Raw genomic sequence first — 18,344 nt, forward strand, 5'->3', positions numbered from 1 at the left:
ACGCCAAGAACTCGCCGTAACAGACCGTTTCATTAGCTAATTTCTCACATCAACTAGAACGCCTGTTACATAACAACTCTTCCAGTGTAGTAAAGAAAAGAAAACAAAATTTTGTACTATTAAAAAACATGAAACGAAATATGATTTATAAAGAGCCGTTACCTTCAATGTGCCTAAATATTTCATGTAGCATATAGTCGATCATGACTCGTACTGGCTTTATATAACTTTTGGGAAATATTCCCCCTTATTCTTAGTTTGTTTTTTAAACGCCTACATTGAAATGTGGTCATATATTCAATTGTGTCACCCCGTCCGTCCGCCCATTCGTCGGTCCGGCGTCCACAATTGCTTATGGACGCTCTAGAGGCCAAAGTAAATATCCGATTGACATTAAATTTATACACATTGTTTAAGGTCATGAGACAAAGAAGCCTATTGATTTTCAGCAATTTCTGATAATTATTGCCAGAGTTATGGCCCTTGATTATTTGAGGTCATGAGACGAAGAATCCTATTGATTTTCAACATTTCTGATAATTACTGCCAAAGTTATGACCCTTGTTCACTTTGAAAAATCTTGTGACTGTCTAGAGGCTAAAGTTATCATCGGATTGGCTTCAGTTTAAGGTCTTGAGATGAACAAGTATATTGATTTTCAATGAATTTTGATAACTTGAACAGCTAAATCCATGATATTAAATGTTTCGTATACTAAACGTTAGCATGGGGCAGAACTTCATTCAAACCAAACAAATTTTAATGATTTTCTAATAATTAATTGATGAGTTGTTACTCTTAATCGGATATTAGTGTATTATAATTGTTTCATTACTAAAAAAAGTAAAAATATGTGACTGCCCGGATGATTTAGCTGCTGTGGGCGTATCTTTCATTGCCTGGTAACCTATCTTTTTCATTTTGAGTAAATCTGTTGTCTGCATCACTACAGTCCAGGGACTGTACAGGGGAGCTGGATGGCCGAACAGTTAACGTGTGCGTGTTGTATCATAAGGTCTGTCATTGAGTCAACTGGCGTGGTTTCGAGTCCCCAGTTGTACGTGACAAGGAGTAGGGTCGCTCGCCAACCTCGTGGGTTTTCCCCTAGTCACTGGTGCAGAATGGGGACGGGGGGAGCCTATAAAAGAACACTTGTCAGTTTGATTCCAAATCAGAGTAGGCCGCTGTCCGGACATAATTTCCTACATAGCACACCGTATGACATATGCCCATTTTAATTAGCCCAGTCGGAACAGAACAGTAGGACATTAATCTTGATTTCGTTTCAAACATTTAGAAATATTTTTTCTCTATTTCAGATAAAACAAATTGAACAAGTTTGATCAGGAAAAACAATGAAATGAAATGGGGTTTTACATGCTACTGTTTTGCTCCTTAACTGAGCTAATGAAGACGGGCATACGTCATACAGTGTGATATGAGGGAAATTGTGCCCAGACAGCGGCGCTACAGCCTACTCTTATATCGAATTCCAACTGCCAGGGGATCTTTTACGTGCACGCCAATTTGTACACGGCACCTCGGTTTTTCGTCCCATCCGAACGACTAGACAGCTGTCCTTGTCAGCACTCCCCCCCCCCCCCCGTCCTGCGCCACTGACAAGGGGAAACCACGCCGGAAAATCTGGATGAACGTTCTCGGCCAATGCAGGGGTGGTGAAGTTCAAGGTAGACAAGTGAAATGATATGAAATAAGGTTTAACGTCCTACTGTTCTGCACCGACTGGGATAATGAAGATGGGGATATACGACAAACAGTGTGTTATAAGTGAAATTTTGCCCGTACAGCGGAGTTGACACTTATTTCGAATTCCAATTGTCAAGGTTTCTTTAAGGTCCCCGCCAATGTGTACACGGGTCCTCGGATAGTCATCTAATCAGAACGACTATACGTTGCCACTTGTCTGTACCACTGACAAGGAGGAAATACGTCGGAAAAAACGATGAACTTTCTCGGTCAACAATAATGAGACCTCCAGGTGAGCAAGACAACGTCCTACCAACTGAGCAACAGTGGTGTCCTTTTGAAACTTGACAAAGTGAAATGAAATGAAATTTAACGTCTTACTTATCACCACCGACTGCAATGAGGGGCCTACTTTTATTTCGAATTCCAGTTGTCATGGCTTCTTTTACGTGCCCGACAACGTGAAGACTGTACAATTGCCCTCATAGTACACTGTATGGCGCATGTCCGTCTTCATTAGCCCAGTCGGGGCAGAACAGTAGGACGTTAACCCCCATTTCATTTCATTTCTTTTCTAAATATTGAGCTGGAGATTTTGATCGCGACTTTTTTTGAGTTTTTCCACCGGTAAATCGAGACTATACTATACCCTCAGTCAACCAGTCCCTTCTTACTTTATGACTCATTCCAAAATAAAACGAAACGCGACATTTTGTGTAGGTTTATGAGCCGGATGAGTGGGAGGGGCAGAAATGATGAGCCCGAAAAAAAAAAATCCTTTGGTTTTGCAACCGAAATCCCATGTTATTTCCACCCGAATTCCAATCAACCAATCAATCAGACGTTGGCATTGACCTGACACCAGAAATTTCACATCCCGGGAAACAAAGCTCATGCCCAATAAAATGTGGCGCATAAAGCAGAGTGACAAGTCTACAATGGCTTTAAACACTGTGTATTTTACTGATTTAAGATTTGTACCCATAGATCAATTGTAAATAATTTGGATTCCCAATAGTGTTTAACAGACACTTTGATCTTCCTGTTGTCGTGAGGGTGGGGGTGGGGAGGGGGGCTTCATCTAAACCAGGCAATGCCAACAGAAAGACAGACAGAGCTAACATGTAATGTGTCTGATTTAATTCAAAAATTTAGTTGCCAGTTTGTTTTGGATTTTTTGGGGGGGAAAACTAGAAACGGAAGATTCGTATGAAAACCGGGGAGCCACAGTGGCTAAGTGAGAAAGACGCTGGCTCGCATGGATGTAGCGGGTTTGATCCCGGTGTTTTCCAATGTCCCGTGAACACATTGGCGTGCACGTAAAAGACCCTTGGCAGTTGGAATTCGATCGATACTAGAGTAGGCCGTAGCACCAAATGGTGTATGCCCGTCGTCATTAGTCCAGTTGTAGCAGAACAGTAGGACGCGTCCGGATAAGCGGTTTTGACGTTCACGTCCAAACGACTCAATATCGCGAGACACGGTACATACATTGCATACAAACACAGACTTTTATTTCGGAGACTTTGTTAAAATCGGGATGGTCTCTTTAAACCCGATTTCATTTCCGGATGAAACCCAAAAGATTGAACAGGTAACCTTATTAAACCTTTGTCAGGTACAAATGTGATATCGAACCCTGTATGGGTGGTAAATTTATGATATAGTTAGTTCACTTTCCTTCAAATGCAAAAATTAAATAGAACAGTTAGCTCCCTTCTTTTCGGCAGTAATCGATTTAATGGCGACGGGCATAAGCCATGATTGAATTTTTGCACAGACTCTTCATCAAGTCCAAATTTCAAGAATTTGCGAACGACTGGACGTTTTTATGAGAACTTGGACCAGTAACTGGGGTGGCGCTCTTCGAAGAACCCTGAGGCCCAGTTTTATACTACTGGGGGATACTTGGCACCCATCCATTCTAGTCACGGCTAGTTGCATATTGGGATCCCGAATATAAAGTTGAGTAACGAATAACGAGGTAGCTTCATGGATATGGTGATTCAGTTCCTTGTCCATAGGAAGCTTATTTTTTTTATCAGACTCTCGGTAAACACGAGGCTTTCCATTGATAAATATTAGATAGAGCTCTTAACAAATCACGGACATCAACGTATAGTCGTTCGGATGGGACAAAAAAAACGAGTCCTATGTACAAATTGGCATGTTCTTTAACGATCCCTTGGCAGTTGGAATTCGATATTAGAATAGGCAGTAGCGCTGCTGTCCAGGTTACATTTCCCTCATAGCACTCTGCTTGGCGTATGTCCGTTTTTATTTGCCCAGTCAAAGAAGTAGGGCGTTAAACTCCATTTCATTTATCATATCATAAGATACGTTCCTCCCACAGCTAAAGACCCCTTTATGGAAATTATGGAAATAAAATTGAACCATATGTTAGTCCCGAAATGACCAAGTTTGTTTCGAGTGGACGTTAAATCCCATTTCACTCTCTCTCTCTCTCTCTTTCTCACTTTGATAACTATTCAATGATTCTTGAACACCTCTTCCGAAGAACTTTTAATTAAATGTTATATTGTTAAATATTATATAACAAGGTCAAAAGCTTCAAACATCCGTATTTGATTTCTTTAAGGTTGAAAAATTTATTGTTGAGAATGCTCGAATATTCCAGAACATCCCTAAATATTCCTTCTAACACCTTCTCCGAAGAGCTTCGAAATGAAATGAAATGAAAAGAAATGGTCCTACTGTTCTGCTCCGAACTCGACTAATGAAGACGGGCATGCGCCATACAGTGTGATATGAGGAAAATATTGCCCAGACAGCGGCACTACGGTCTTTTTTCATATAGAATTCCAACTGTCAAGGGATCTTTTACGTGCACGCCAATGACTAGACAGCTGTGCTTGTCAGGCCCTCTGTCCTGCATCACTCTCAATCAAATATAGAACAAATCTACTTTGTTTAAGAAATAACTTTAGATTTGAAATAAGCCTAAAAGATAATTGTCATATTTAGAAATCACAATAAACAAACTCAATCCTAAATATAACATCTAAAGTTACTAAATTAGATACCCTTAATGATGATATAATTGATAACTTAAATCGTTTATGAAAATATCTCTCTAGAATAGCAGACGAATTGCCGTCTGCCAGCATTCGACCCATCTTTTAACCCCCAACATAAACACCAGTGATACAAGTCCCTATTATCCAGCTCTATCTAAACTATACAAATCATTTTAGTCTTGCTCATCAAGTCATCTCAAAAAATTAACATTGAAATTGGCTATTGTAAACCTTTTCACAAGATATTCTCAGCCAACTCTGAATTATAACCAATTTTCTTGCTTACATTATCTTTATTTGCTATTGAAGTCACCAAATATAGTAACTTTTGAAACATTAATAGCCATATTTTAAAATTTGAAGCATATTTTCAGATAGACACTATGTACTCAACAGCCAAAAACCTCTACACTCCAAAATCCCACTGCCAACCTGTTTATTAGAAAATATCTGCAAATTATTTATTTAATGCAATTCATTTTCTCTTAGACGTAAAGTCATCAAATATTGCAATAATTGAAACATGGAAATTTATAATTAGTATTTAAAACCAGGTTTTCTCATTGACACTAAATGTACTTAAAATCTGTATCGCTCTATTGTATATAGGTGTGTAAGATACAGGCAATGATTTTATTTATATATATCATATTTTACTTTTTACTCTTTTATACATACTCAACTCTTACACTATACACATTATAAATAATTTTACTGTTCACTCTTTTATATCTACTCAACTATTAGACTATACATATTATAAATAATCAAAAATATTTGTTTTAATTATTGTATATTATTGTATTTTACTTTGCCTGTGTGTCATATATACATGTAGTAACAGGGAATACTTTGCCCGTGTGTGTCTTATATAGTAACAGCGAATACTTTGCCTGTGTGTGTCTTATATAGTAACAGGGAATAAGTAAAAAAATAAATTAAAGGTGTGGAAATTATAAAATACTGTAAATATTATAATGTATAATTATATTCTGTGAATAAATATATTACAAGCTAAAATAAATATCATTAGTATATCATGTATTATATAGCTGACTGATATCATTACGATATCATTAGACCTCTACTATTGATCAATCAATTATATGTTATGATACTTCGTTTAGTCATAAAATACTATATTACTCGTCTAATGATAGCAGGTGTTTTAATGTTGATTCATTTCACTTGAATAGAAGTTCATTATACCCATTATAAATAATTACATCACTTGTACAATATAGCTTAGGTTAACCTTTGTTACAATTCTGATTCATTCCACATGGGAGCCACGGTGGCTCAGTGAGTAAGACGTTAACTCGCTAACCTGTCAGTGATGTAGGACAACGTATAGTCCTTTGGATGGGATGAAACACCAAGGTGAGGTCCATTGTACATATTGGCGTGCACATAAAAGAACCCTTGAGAGTTGAAATTGGAAATAAGAGTAGGCCGTAGAGCCTCTGTCCGAACAAAATTTATCTCATAGCACACTGCATTAGCCCAGTCGGAGCTGAACAGTAGGACGTTAAAATCCATTTCATTTCATTTCACTTGAAATATACTGATTATAGACATTAATAATTCCCATCATATCTTGTAATACAGTAAACTTTGATGTTAATTATTCTCCACTATAAACCAATGATATGCTGGGTTTAGTATTAATTGGCCATCTATTATAGTTCATATAATATTAATAGTACATCATACTATGATATGCTTGGTTTAGTAGTAATTGGCCATCTATAATAGTTCATATAATATAAATAATATAGGATGTAGGTAATAGTTAACATGTACAGAAATTATTCACCTTAATAAGAGAGAGAGAAAGAGAGAGAGAGAGAGAGAGAGTTTCGTTATTAACATATGTTTCAATTTTATGTAAATGATTCGCTTATGCGTATGGGTCTTTAGAAGTGGGAGCAAAATTAAGAGGATGGGCCCTACTTCTTGTCCCGTACAAGCGGGGAATCGAAACCACACCACTTGACTCATTGCAGACCTTATGATCCAACGCGCATGCGTTAACCTTTCAGTCACGCAACCTCCCGCAATATTTGGAGAATTAATCTCTCAACTAAATATCCGCTTCAACCACATGGATATTAAAGAGACATTGTCACAAATATATTTATCAGGTGGTTATTCCCAGTAAAAGTATGACATGATATATATGAAAAGCTTAGACGCCCAATCTTACTAGAAAAATACTGGATTACGCGAAAAACAGGAACTGTACAAAAATGTCAGGGTATCACTAACTGCCAACCCGACGGCTCATTGTATGCTAGTTTAACTGAGGGAGCCAACACGACGGCTTATTGTATGCTAGTTTAACTGAGGGAGAGGTTGTTATTTCTTGATCGAACGGTTTGTATACGGTGAAGTATCTTTAAAATATTCTGGCTTATCTTGATATAACTGACGTTTTAGTCATATAACCACAAAATAAAATAGGAATGTAATTTAACATTTCGTTAACACAACACAATACTACCGGCTTTTTATTCTGTTATTAAGGGATGTTATGCTAATGAGAAGAATTTTGCCCTGACAGCGGCGTTTTATCGAATGTATTTTACGTGCACGCCAATGTATACACGTAGGAACCATCCGAAGGACTAGTCAGCCCAATAGACGTTATACCCCTGACAGGTGAAACTCAGGCTTGACAAACCTCAAGGTTCTTCTCGAGAATCGAACTTAATTCCCTGACATCAATATGTTATTATCAGAATACTTAGACATTGATTTATTGTCTACGGTATCAACTCAATGGAAGCGGACGTAAATTAACCTTGGTATTATGTCAAGTATTATATGATCAAGGGAGTCGCGATGGCTCAGTGAGTAACGTCTATCATAGAGTCAATTGGCGTGGACTCGGTTCCCTGCATGTACGTGACACAGAATAGGGTAGCCTGTCAACCCTCGTGGGTTTTTTCCTGGTCTATCATATACATAGAGTCAATCTGCATGGAGTAGGTTCCCCGCATATACGTGTCAACGAATCTCGTGGGTTTTTCCGGGTCCTGAACTGCGGTTTCCCTCCACTTAACCCCATATCTATCTATCTTTCTCTCTAAATATAATCTAAACGTGACATGTTAATACTATTATAAAGATAGATCTAGGAGTAGCCCGTGTCACCAACACTAACAATATCCGTCGTCCTTTAATATAACATACATTCATAATACACCGCTAGATATGCATAGTGCTAGATATGCATTCATATATATAACATAAATATAGTCTCAATATATATCACACTATAAGTTGATCTACTTCCATACTACCTATGAATACTAACTCAATGCATGAAATTCAAACAAAAATCGAAATAATAGAACAAAATACAATACAAGGTTACGATATTCTAAAATATATAAATTAGCTGAGGTCAAAAACAGTGCTAAAAAGCAAATTAAACAATTAATCAATCAAAATAATACAGTATTTGATAATGAACAAGATATTCTAGACACAATTCACCAATATTACCAACAACTATATACTACCCAAAACATTGTCGAAAACCTAATAAACTCCTATATTGAAAACAGTAACATAAATACCCTAACTAACACGGAAAGAGATTCCCTGTCTCATTTCATATCTAAAGATGAAGATCTGAAGGCGTTACAAAGTTTCAGATCAAACCGTAGCCCAGGCATCGACGGTATTCCAGGAGATTTCTATATCAAATTCTTTGACACAATAGGAACCGACCTGACAGAAGTAATAAACAACATCTATCTACAGGGTGAATTATCTAACCCAATGAGAACCGGTATAATAATAATTAATTATAAGAATAAATTGTTTGTCTATAAGAATAGAGGCGACCACCGATTATTTAAGAACTATAGACCAATAAGCCTGTTATGTGTCGACTATAAAATCATCACAAAAATATTAAGTATATGAATGAACACAGTTATTAACAAATTGATCTCTAAAACACAAACGGGAGCCGGACCAAATAAAAGCACCTTCGATAACCTGTATTTAATTGATTCAATCCTAAATTATTTAGACACACATGAAACTAATGCCTATATCTTATCGTTTGATTAGGAAAAAAGCCTTTGACCGTATTGAACACAATTATATAAAAACCCTACAAAAACATATGAATTTTCCAAATGACATTGTAAATTGGGTTACAATACTGTTTAAAAATTTGAAAAGTAAAGTTCAAGTAAATGGATCCTTCTCTCAAAATATCAAAAATAATCGTTCAATCCGTCAAGGTTGTCCACGATTCTTTATTCCTTACGTATAAATGTTGGCTCCGTATATAGCTCTCAACTAAATTAAGATAAAACCGAAATCTACCATGTTGGTGTTCGTAAACCATCCCATGACTCATTTCCTGAAAATATAAACATAAACATTAAAACAGACACAATTAAATTACTGGGCTTTTGTTCTGAGATCAATAAAATATTAGTCACTGGTCTACTTACAACCTATCGATTAAAGAAAAAGTCTGTACTTGTACTGGTCACTTATTGATAGTAAGAACGTACAACCAAAAATAAACAAACACCTACCTCATATAAATTTTGAAAAAGTTTGGCATAATTTATATAAATGTCCAACACTATCTGAAATAGAAAAAGAATTTATGCACAAAATAATACACAATGCATTTCCCACAAAAGATATTCTCCACACTCGAAATATTTACGTAGATGACTATATATGTCAATACTGCAAGAAAAATAATGAAACCTACAGTCACTTATTTCTACACTGCCCTAAATTACAGCACTTTAAATCCTTTGCTGCTACACATATAAACAATATACATTCCACAAAATACTTCTATATCATGTATCTCTACCTCTGGATCATATGGTCCAACAGAATGCATCCCTATATCAACAACATCTCCAACCATCTGATATACCAATTCTATACAAAAAGAAAAGAAAAGAAAATATAAATAAAATCACCAAGCTTCACCCTACTCTGCCTTACTAAATTCTCTGGTGTAAGGCAAATTATCGTTCTGTGTGAAGCTTCTAAATTAATTACTCTATTATGTGACTAAGCAGATCGTGCTATTTACTTTTAAGTTGCCATAACTTGGCATCTTAATCATCTTTCGTTTTCGTTAAATGGCACTTTCATACTGTGTCGTATAAACAAAATACCCATGCACCCACCGAAATAATTGTATGTTCAAAAGAAAAAAAAGAAGCAGGTGCAGGTTCGAAGGCATGGCAAGAGGAATATCAGTTAAGTCGTCCACGAGCAAAGTCGTCCACACGAAAAATCTGGTGAAGTCGTCCACACTCGTTGGTGCAGTCGTCCACATAGGCGTACGGGGAAATTTTTGACTGGGGGGGGGGGGGCGGGCGGTGGTGGTTGGTGCCCAAAAAATGTAGTTAGGTTCTTAGTATGTTACATAATAATAATAAATTCGCTGTTAAATTGGACACATTCAAGAACACAATATTTTTTTTATACAATTTTTACAAAGTACAATTGTGTGCCCAAATACGTTGGTTAAGTCGTCCACACGACATAGTTTACTTTCGGGACACATTCGCTTTATCATTTCGGAACATCTCCACGCTAGAGCGGGCCCGTTTATTAATAAACAACAAAGTAAATTGTACACTAAAATATATTAACAATCAAATATTTATTTTTTCAGGCGGGATATCCGTGTGGGGAAGAATCGCCATGGAATTGTTGCCACAGAGAATCATTGAATTTGTTATATTTATGAAATTGTTATGTATTGAAATTTTATTGTACACTTTATATTGAATTTTATTGTAAATTTTGTTGTACACGTATCATCTGCGGGCACTGGATCATCTATTAACCTAAAAAATCAAATAATACAAAATACTAATTAACCAGGGACGAAATGGCTCGGATGGGACAAAAAACCGAAGTCTCGTGTATGTGGCGTGCACGTTGAAGATTCCTTGAGAGTAGGCCGCAGCGCCGCTGTCCGCTCTAAGTGTCCCTCATAGCACACTGTATGGCGTATGCCCGTTTTCGTTAGCACAGTGGGAGCAGAACAGTAGTTTGCTGTAGTTTACAAGTGATTCCAATCGCTTAAAGTGGCAGATCGAGACATTAACCTAATTCCGTTCTAAACAGGGAGCCAAAGGGTGCTAGCTTACTAAGTGAGTAAGACGTTGGCTTGTAAGCATGGAGGTCGCGGTTCATCTGGATTTTCCGATGTGGTTTACCTTTGTCAGTGGTGCAGGACGGAGGGCCTGCCAAGGACAGCTATCTAGTCGTTCGGATGGGACGAAAAACCGAGGTCTCGTGTATACATTGGCATGCACGTATGCCTTGGCAGTTGGAATTATTGGGTATTATTAATTGGGTGTTATTGGGTAATTCAATACGCCCGGTCGGGGCATATTAGAAAAAAAGTTATAGGCCAAGGCATGTCATAGATTTAACATTAAAATCACCTGGGGAAATAATTACTAATTACTAATTACTGACATCATAATTATGAACATGCTTAGAGTTATAGCCCTTGATTTCACATAAAACGTATCAAAGCTATATACAGGGCTGAGTTATTGCCCGAATTTCATGAAATTTGCTCAAATCCATATCAGCGTGAATTTGACCATCTTTCTTTTTTTTAAATTTGGTTTTGGTGTTCAATATGAGAATGTCTCAGTCACGAATACGGAAGGACTCATCACTTTTTTTTCTATTTGCAATTTTTCTATATACACCCACGCGTAATATAGGCGTATAGAGTTGTCGGCTGTCGGTCAGCTGTTTCGTTACACAAATTTACAAACCTTGACAGGATGATCCATATCCATTTATCCTGCATTGTTGCAGTTTTATAGTAAAATAGATAGGGTGACTAATGTCGTCCAAGTTTATAAAACAATCAATTATTGTACCAGGTGAGAATATATAATAAAAATACATCACCTATTGATATATAATTATATATAAATAATCTTGTCTTGGAGAGCGGCGCGACAGCTTACTCTTACACGGAATTCCAATACCTGCACGCCTGAGTAGACAAGAACTGTCGGAACAACTAGGTGTTATCTATTGCCAGGCCCAAAGTCCTGCACAATGGAAAACGGGGGAACCACGCCAGTTCATGACAGTACATTTAACCCCGTATTTATCACAGTCACACCCAATATATATAATACTAGAATGGGGTTTAACGTCTCCTCAATTTAAGACTAATTAATGTATTTTTCTTTTCAATCGCCAGGCGTGCAATACGATGGTGAACTTTGCCTGGAATGCCGCTTTTTACCCTATCCGATGGATTAGGCACATTTCCTTTGTCAATTCCGCCGGGGCCACCCTGAAAAGCGAGAACGAGTTCTTCTCGGGCCCATGGCGTGATTCGAACTCTAAAACGCAATTTAAAGTAATATTTAACTGTAAATGATGTTACATCAAAACCTTCTTTTAATTTTCTCTACCTTAATTATGGGGGGTTGGATGGCGGAATGGTTAGCACGCGCGCTGTACCATACGGCCTGTCATTGAGTGAACTGGCGGGGTTTCGATTCCCCGGTTGTACGTGACAAGGAGTAGGGTCGCCTGTCCAACCTCGTGGCTTTACTCCGGGTCCCCCGGTTTTCTCCCACTGCTAAAGACCCCTACGCACAAGCGAATGATTAAAATAAAATTGAACCATGTGTTAGTCACGAAATGACCTAGTTTGTGTCGAGTGGACGTTAAACCCCATTTCTCTCTTTCACCTTAATTATGTTTTATTAGTCGCTACCCACTGTAAAATAGGGTGTTGGATGGCCGAATGGTTAGCGCGTGCGTGTTGTATCCCGTGTCGGAGCGGCCCCTTTTACTGATCGCGGAGCCCGGATGGGGGAGTCCGGAGACTTAATAATTAGTAAATTTGCCGGTGAAAGTGTCTGGTGAATCCGGTGAAATTTTCGGATTCCGAATTCCGGCCCACACCCAGCACACCCGGCCCAGAAAGTCTATTATACCAGCCCATTCCAAACTCCAGTGATGTCGTGGCGGCCCGTTAAAGCTACCGGCCACATACAACATGATCATCATCGCTGCATGACCGGTTCAATACACCCCCCCCCCCCCCCATATAATGTTCAGAAGAAAAAGGTTTTATTAGACGAATTGCACCAAATTATTTTTTTCATTTTTTGTCTGACCGGCCGATGGCCCAATCCAGCCCTGGGTGTTTCATAAGATCTGTCATTGAGTCAACTGGCGTGGTTTCGATTCCCCGGTTGTATGTGACAAGGAGTAGGGTCGCCTGTCCAGCCTCTTGGGTTATCTCCTTGTCCCCCGGTCCCAGTCCTACGTGCAAGCGTATTATTGAAAAAATTGAAATACACTGTATATGTTAGTCCCGAAATTACCTAGTTTGTTTCGAGTGAACGTTTAACCCTATCTTCTCCCTCTCCATTGTAAAATACTGATTATTTGTTTGTTCTCAAATCCCCCCCCCCCCCCCCCCCGCATCAACAGTTGTAATAAAATAAGTTTAATTTAAACAATAAACCACAGCACATAATTATGGAAATAATAATTTATTTTGACATTAGGAAGTAATCGCTCTTTCCACCGTAAGAATATAAAAAAATGTCCGCCTAGTATCCGGTATCAATTTTGGCCTATCTTGATATTACTGATAACCACAAAAAACACAACACACTACTCCCGCTTTTTTCTGAAATGACATGAAATGAAATGAAATGGGGTTTAACGTCCTACTGTTCTGCTCCTAACCTGGGCTAATGAAGACGGGCATACGCCATACAGTATGCTATGAGGGAAATTTTGCCCGGACAGCGGCACTACGGCCTACTCTTATATCGAATTCCAACTGCCAAGGGATCTTTTACGTGCACGCCAATGTGTACACGGGACCTCGGTTTTTCGTCCCATCTGAACGACTAGACAGCTTTCCTTGTCAGCCCCTCCGTCCTGCATCACTGACAAGGGAGAACCACGCCCGCTTTTTTCTGTTGTCAAGGGTGTGATACTAAAGAGAAGAATCTTGTCGGGTCATGGGCATTTCATCGAATTTCTTTTAAGAGCACGCCAATGTATACACGGGTGGACCTCTGTTTATCGTCACATCCGAAGGACTAGTCAGCTTAACGGACGCTGTCCCTGGCAGACGAAAATCAGGATCGACAAATCTCAAGGTCCTTCTCAAGATTCGAAATGAAATAAAAATGAATTGAAGTTTAACGTCCTACTGTTCTGCCCCGAAATGGGCTAATGAAGACGGATATCCATACAGTGTACTTTCAGGGAAATTCTGTCCGGGCAGCGACACTACGGCCTACTCTTATATCGAATTCCAACTGTCAAGGGATCTTTTACGTACACGCCAATGTGTACACGGAACCTCGGATTTTCGGACCCTCCGAACGACTAGACAGCGGTCCGTGTCAGGCCCTCCGTCCTCAATCACTGACAAGGGGAAATCACGCCGGAAAATCTAGATGAACCAATACAGAGATCGAACACCGAACCTCCAGATTAGCGAACCATCAATATGTTAATATCAGATTACTTACACCTTGATTTATTGTCTACGGTATCTTCTCAATGGAAGCGGACGTAAATTAACCTTGATATTATGTCAAGTATTATATTATCAAGCGAGTCGCGGTGGCTCAGTAAGTAAGACACTCGTTCGTTAACCAGGGGGTTATGGGTTTGATCCCAGTGTTAGTTGAGAAACCTATTCTGGATTTTCCGGCTTGGTTTCCCTCTGTCAGTCCTACAGGAACACCGTCTACTCGTTGGGATGGGGCATGGTACTAAAATCGGAGAGTCCCGATGAACTTTCTAAGCAGGGATATATCGCCATGTGTACCCAGTCGTGTATATTATATCTAGAGGTTTATTAACTAGTTGATGCTTACTACATTGTTGAAGATACCAAGTTGGAGACATACAGAGAAACACGTGAAAGTATAGCTGTGTAAAAGTATAAGCATTATAATATATCTCACTATAAGTTGACCTACTTTCATACTACATATAGTCATAATATTAGAATTATGTTGTTGTTGTTGTTGTTCTTAGCGTTTAACGTCCGCTTCCACCGAAGGTGATATCGCAGACAAGTTCATTTTAATGATCTTAGCGCACGCGCAGGGGTCTTTCCTGTGGGAGGAAACCGGAGTACCCGGAGTAAACCCACGAGGTTGAGAAGGCGCCCCTATCTCCAAGCCACATACGCTCACACCTGGGATCGAAACCACAGCCGCAAGCCAGAGGTGACCGGCCAACTAGAGGTCGAAGCGTGGCACTCTAGACCACCAGGTCATCCCAACCCCCCTATTTATAATTATGGACGTAGATCGCTAGATATAGTGTCAATATGATATAGCGTGATAGTGGTAGCCTCTGTTACCAACGCTAACAATATCACTTGTACTTGACATACATAACATACATTCATAATATTATAGACGTACACCGCTAGATATAGTGTCAATATGACCTACCGTGATAGCGATAGCCTCTATTACCTACTCTAACAATATCAGTGGTAGTTGACGTACACCGTTATCGTCTGGGTGACAAAGGCAAATGCCGAAGGTCATTATATCAAAACGAAAATAAAAATAGAATTTCCGAGAAACTGCAGCAAGTTTACGCATGTTCAGTCTACGGCATAAGGAAGACAAACTGTGCAAGACGATGAAAGACGTGGATTTTTATGTGATTTAGACGTTTTCGATAGAATTTCCGAGAAACTGTAGCACATTTTCACTTGTACAGTCTACAGTCCGAGGAAGATAAATTGTGTAAGACGATGGTATTATAGACGTACACCGCTAAATATAGTGTCAACATGACATGGCGTGCTAGTGGTAGACTCTGTTACCCACACTAACAATATCCGTGGTAGTTGATACACACAGTGATAGTCTGGGTGACAAAGGCTAATGTCGAAGGTCATTATATTAAAAAGAAAATAAAAATAGAATTTCCAAGAAACTGTAGCAAGTTTACGTATGTTCAGTCTACAGCATAAGAAGAACAAACTGCGAAAGACGAAGAAAGACGTGAATTTCTATGTGATTTACATGTTTTGTTTGAATTTAATACTTTTGATTTTTAGTTCATCTATCTCGATATCAAGTATTATATTGTTTGATTTTGTATTTTCATCCAGTTTGAACTCGTATTGTCTACAATTATGTGACTTAGACGTTTCTAAGAAACTATATCAAGTTTATGCATGTTCAGTGTACAGTCCAAGGAAGATAAACTGCTCGAGAAGATGTCAGGCGAGGTTAGACGATTTGGCTAAATTTAGCAGTTTTGATTTCTAGGATATCGTATATATTATATTTAGCCTAATTGTTTGTTGTTGTTTTGTCCAGTTTATACAACCAGTGCAACAAACAGTTATTTAAAATGGCAGAGAAGGAAGTGTGTAGTATTTGTTTGAACGAATTTCAACAACGCGTGGTACTCGATTGTGCACACCCCTTTTGTTTTATCTGTTTAGAAGATTATGTGAACAAAACCTCCACTAAAGATCAGTTCCAATGCCCATTATGCCGTAGTTTTATAAATCTCAGTGACGGAGGTCTGGATCGATTTAAACCTAAACCAATTAATATTCCTCAATGTGATGTATGTACGGAAGATACATGTCAATATTTCTGTCGAGAGTGTGATCAATATTTATGTAAATCATGTAAAACCATGCATGATAAGTTAAAATCTTGTAAAGACCACGTTGTGTCTCGATATGATGAAACACAGATCTATCAAGCGCCTACTTCACACGAAACAATAAAGGAAAAAGCTTCGGCTTCGTCTATCACAAATCCTAAAGATTTCTGTCTGCGCCATGAAAAGGAGACCGTAAACGTATACTGTAAAGATTGTACTGTAGCCGTTTGTTGGAAATGTTTCGTGGCCGATCATAATGGACATAAATGTTTAGATTTACAGGAGGATGAAGTCAGACAAAGTATCAGACACGATTTAAAATCAATGAATGATGAATTAGAAAAACAAATCACTAATTTTCAGAAACATTATGATAATCTAAATAGCAGGTTAATTGAAGTCAAAACCTGCACGAAAACTGAATGTGACAAAATAGATGCACAGGTTGAGAAAATCTGCTCAGAATTTCACAAAATCGGAGAAAATATTAAAAAGAAAATGCAGAAAGCTAGTGAAGAGGAAGAATCCAAATTCAGGAAATTGATGGAGGACATTAAAAGACTAACAGAAGATTTAAAAGCAAGTGTTAAATATTCAGTGAATGTTTTAGAAGATTCATCCGTTGTTCAAGTTTTACAAAGAATACCTAAAGTTAGACAGGAGAAAGATGAAAGTTGTTGTAGAAAATTGGATATACCTGATGTAAGATATTCAACATTTCAAGTAGCAGAGATAGATAAAACTTTGTTAACTAATCAACTTGGTAAAATTGTAAGTTGTCATCAGAATATGATTGGTAAAGTTGTAAGTTGTCATCAGAATATGTTTGAAGATGTTTTTAATGTGGATACTGTGGGAGATGGTGGTTGGTATAAAGGTAAACGACATGTAGTTTCAGGTTTTACATGGGATATTGATGTGTATAAACCAGGATCATCATTATATGTTGGATTAAACCTGAATGACGTAGAAGATAAAAGTATTACGTCATTTAAAGTTGACGTCACATGTAAAGTTATAAATAAAACAGATGATAGACAATCTGTAGTTAAACAACGTAATGAGACTGTTAGACTTGGTAGGACATACTGTCGTGCTGATATTATTAACTCTATACACTGTCGTACTGATCTTATTGACTGGAAGAGACTCAGTAATCCTGTCAGTGGATTTATTGATGATAATAGAAACTTTACAATTCAAGTAACAATTAATGACATAACTGACATTAAAAGACGTTAATAATTAGACTACTGTTATGGCTGAATTATTGTTAAATAATGTTTTGTTTACGGTGTAAGGGAGATAACATTATTTCTATCCGAAATGGAATAAATTATGGTCAATCGCTGGAAGAAGTAGTTGATAGTTTTTTTCAGATGGAACTTTAATACATGTATAATATCATTCCATATTATAATAAAAAATGATTCCAGATGGAGCTAAAATACATGTATATAATATCTTTCCATATTAGAATAATAATTGTAAACTCTTTGTATTGTTGTTTTATTATGAAGCACTGGTAGTAACCAACAGGTCAAGGGAAACAAAACAAGTTACTGAAAACAGGCATTCCAACCCATTCTTGTTCGACACCGGCTTTGACTGAGAAAGTTGAACAATTTCCAGCCTGTTTTCCACTTTGTTAGGAAAAACGTGTAGTTACCATTTTTAAAACAGTTCTTGATCTTGAAGTCTGTTAACTTACATTAATGCAATAAGAAAAAAACCTGTGCGCCGTTAATATAGAGGTAGCAGTTTACTGTTAAAGGTACACCAGTGGGAGGAAACCGGTGGACCCAGGGAAAACCCAAGAGGTTGGACAGGCGATCCTACTCATTGTCGTGAACAAGCGGGGAATCGAAACCACGCCACTTCACTCAATGATAGACCTTATGATGCAACGCGCACGCATTAACC

The 18,344-nt window shown here is 38.0% G+C and overlaps 1 protein-coding gene and 2 long non-coding RNA genes across 5 annotated transcripts in view; 1 reads left to right on the forward strand and 2 right to left on the reverse strand.

Annotated features, from left to right (window-relative positions):
- Positions 1-18,344, reverse strand: part of LOC130012195 (uncharacterized) — a 148,180-nt gene that overhangs the window by 5,549 nt on the left and 124,287 nt on the right. The window contains exon 1 of one of the 3 annotated variants that reach the window (XR_008787568.1): positions 9,034-9,089. The exons of the other annotated variants lie outside the window; for them this stretch is intronic. This is a non-coding gene — a long non-coding RNA (uncharacterized LOC130012195). Of the gene's footprint in view, positions 1-9,033; positions 9,090-18,344 lie in introns of those variants that run through there. 3 annotated transcript variants of the gene reach the window in all.
- LOC130012198 (uncharacterized) lies at positions 9,311-15,323 on the reverse strand. Its single transcript, XR_008787571.1, has 3 exons — positions 15,239-15,323; positions 9,604-9,674; positions 9,311-9,364 (listed from the first exon to the last, which is right to left on the reverse strand). It is a non-coding gene; the product is annotated as an uncharacterized LOC130012198 (long non-coding RNA).
- Positions 15,361-17,899, forward strand: LOC126814696 (E3 ubiquitin-protein ligase Midline-1-like). Its single transcript, XM_050540036.2, has one exon. It carries the CDS (start codon positions 16,158-16,160, stop codon positions 17,661-17,663), a length of 1,506 nt encoding a protein of 501 aa, XP_050395993.2. The 5' UTR covers positions 15,361-16,157; the 3' UTR covers positions 17,664-17,899.

Source organism: Patella vulgata, chromosome 3 (genome assembly GCF_932274485.2).
Source record: "Patella vulgata chromosome 3, xgPatVulg1.2, whole genome shotgun sequence".
Taxonomy (NCBI): Eukaryota; Metazoa; Mollusca; class Gastropoda; family Patellidae; genus Patella; species Patella vulgata.

What these genes read in the sequence shown, in the direction of transcription:
- LOC126814696 (XM_050540036.2), top strand. Translation starts at nt 16,158, where the DNA reads ATGGCAGAGAAGGAAGTGTGTAGTATTTGTTTGAACGAATTTCAACAA.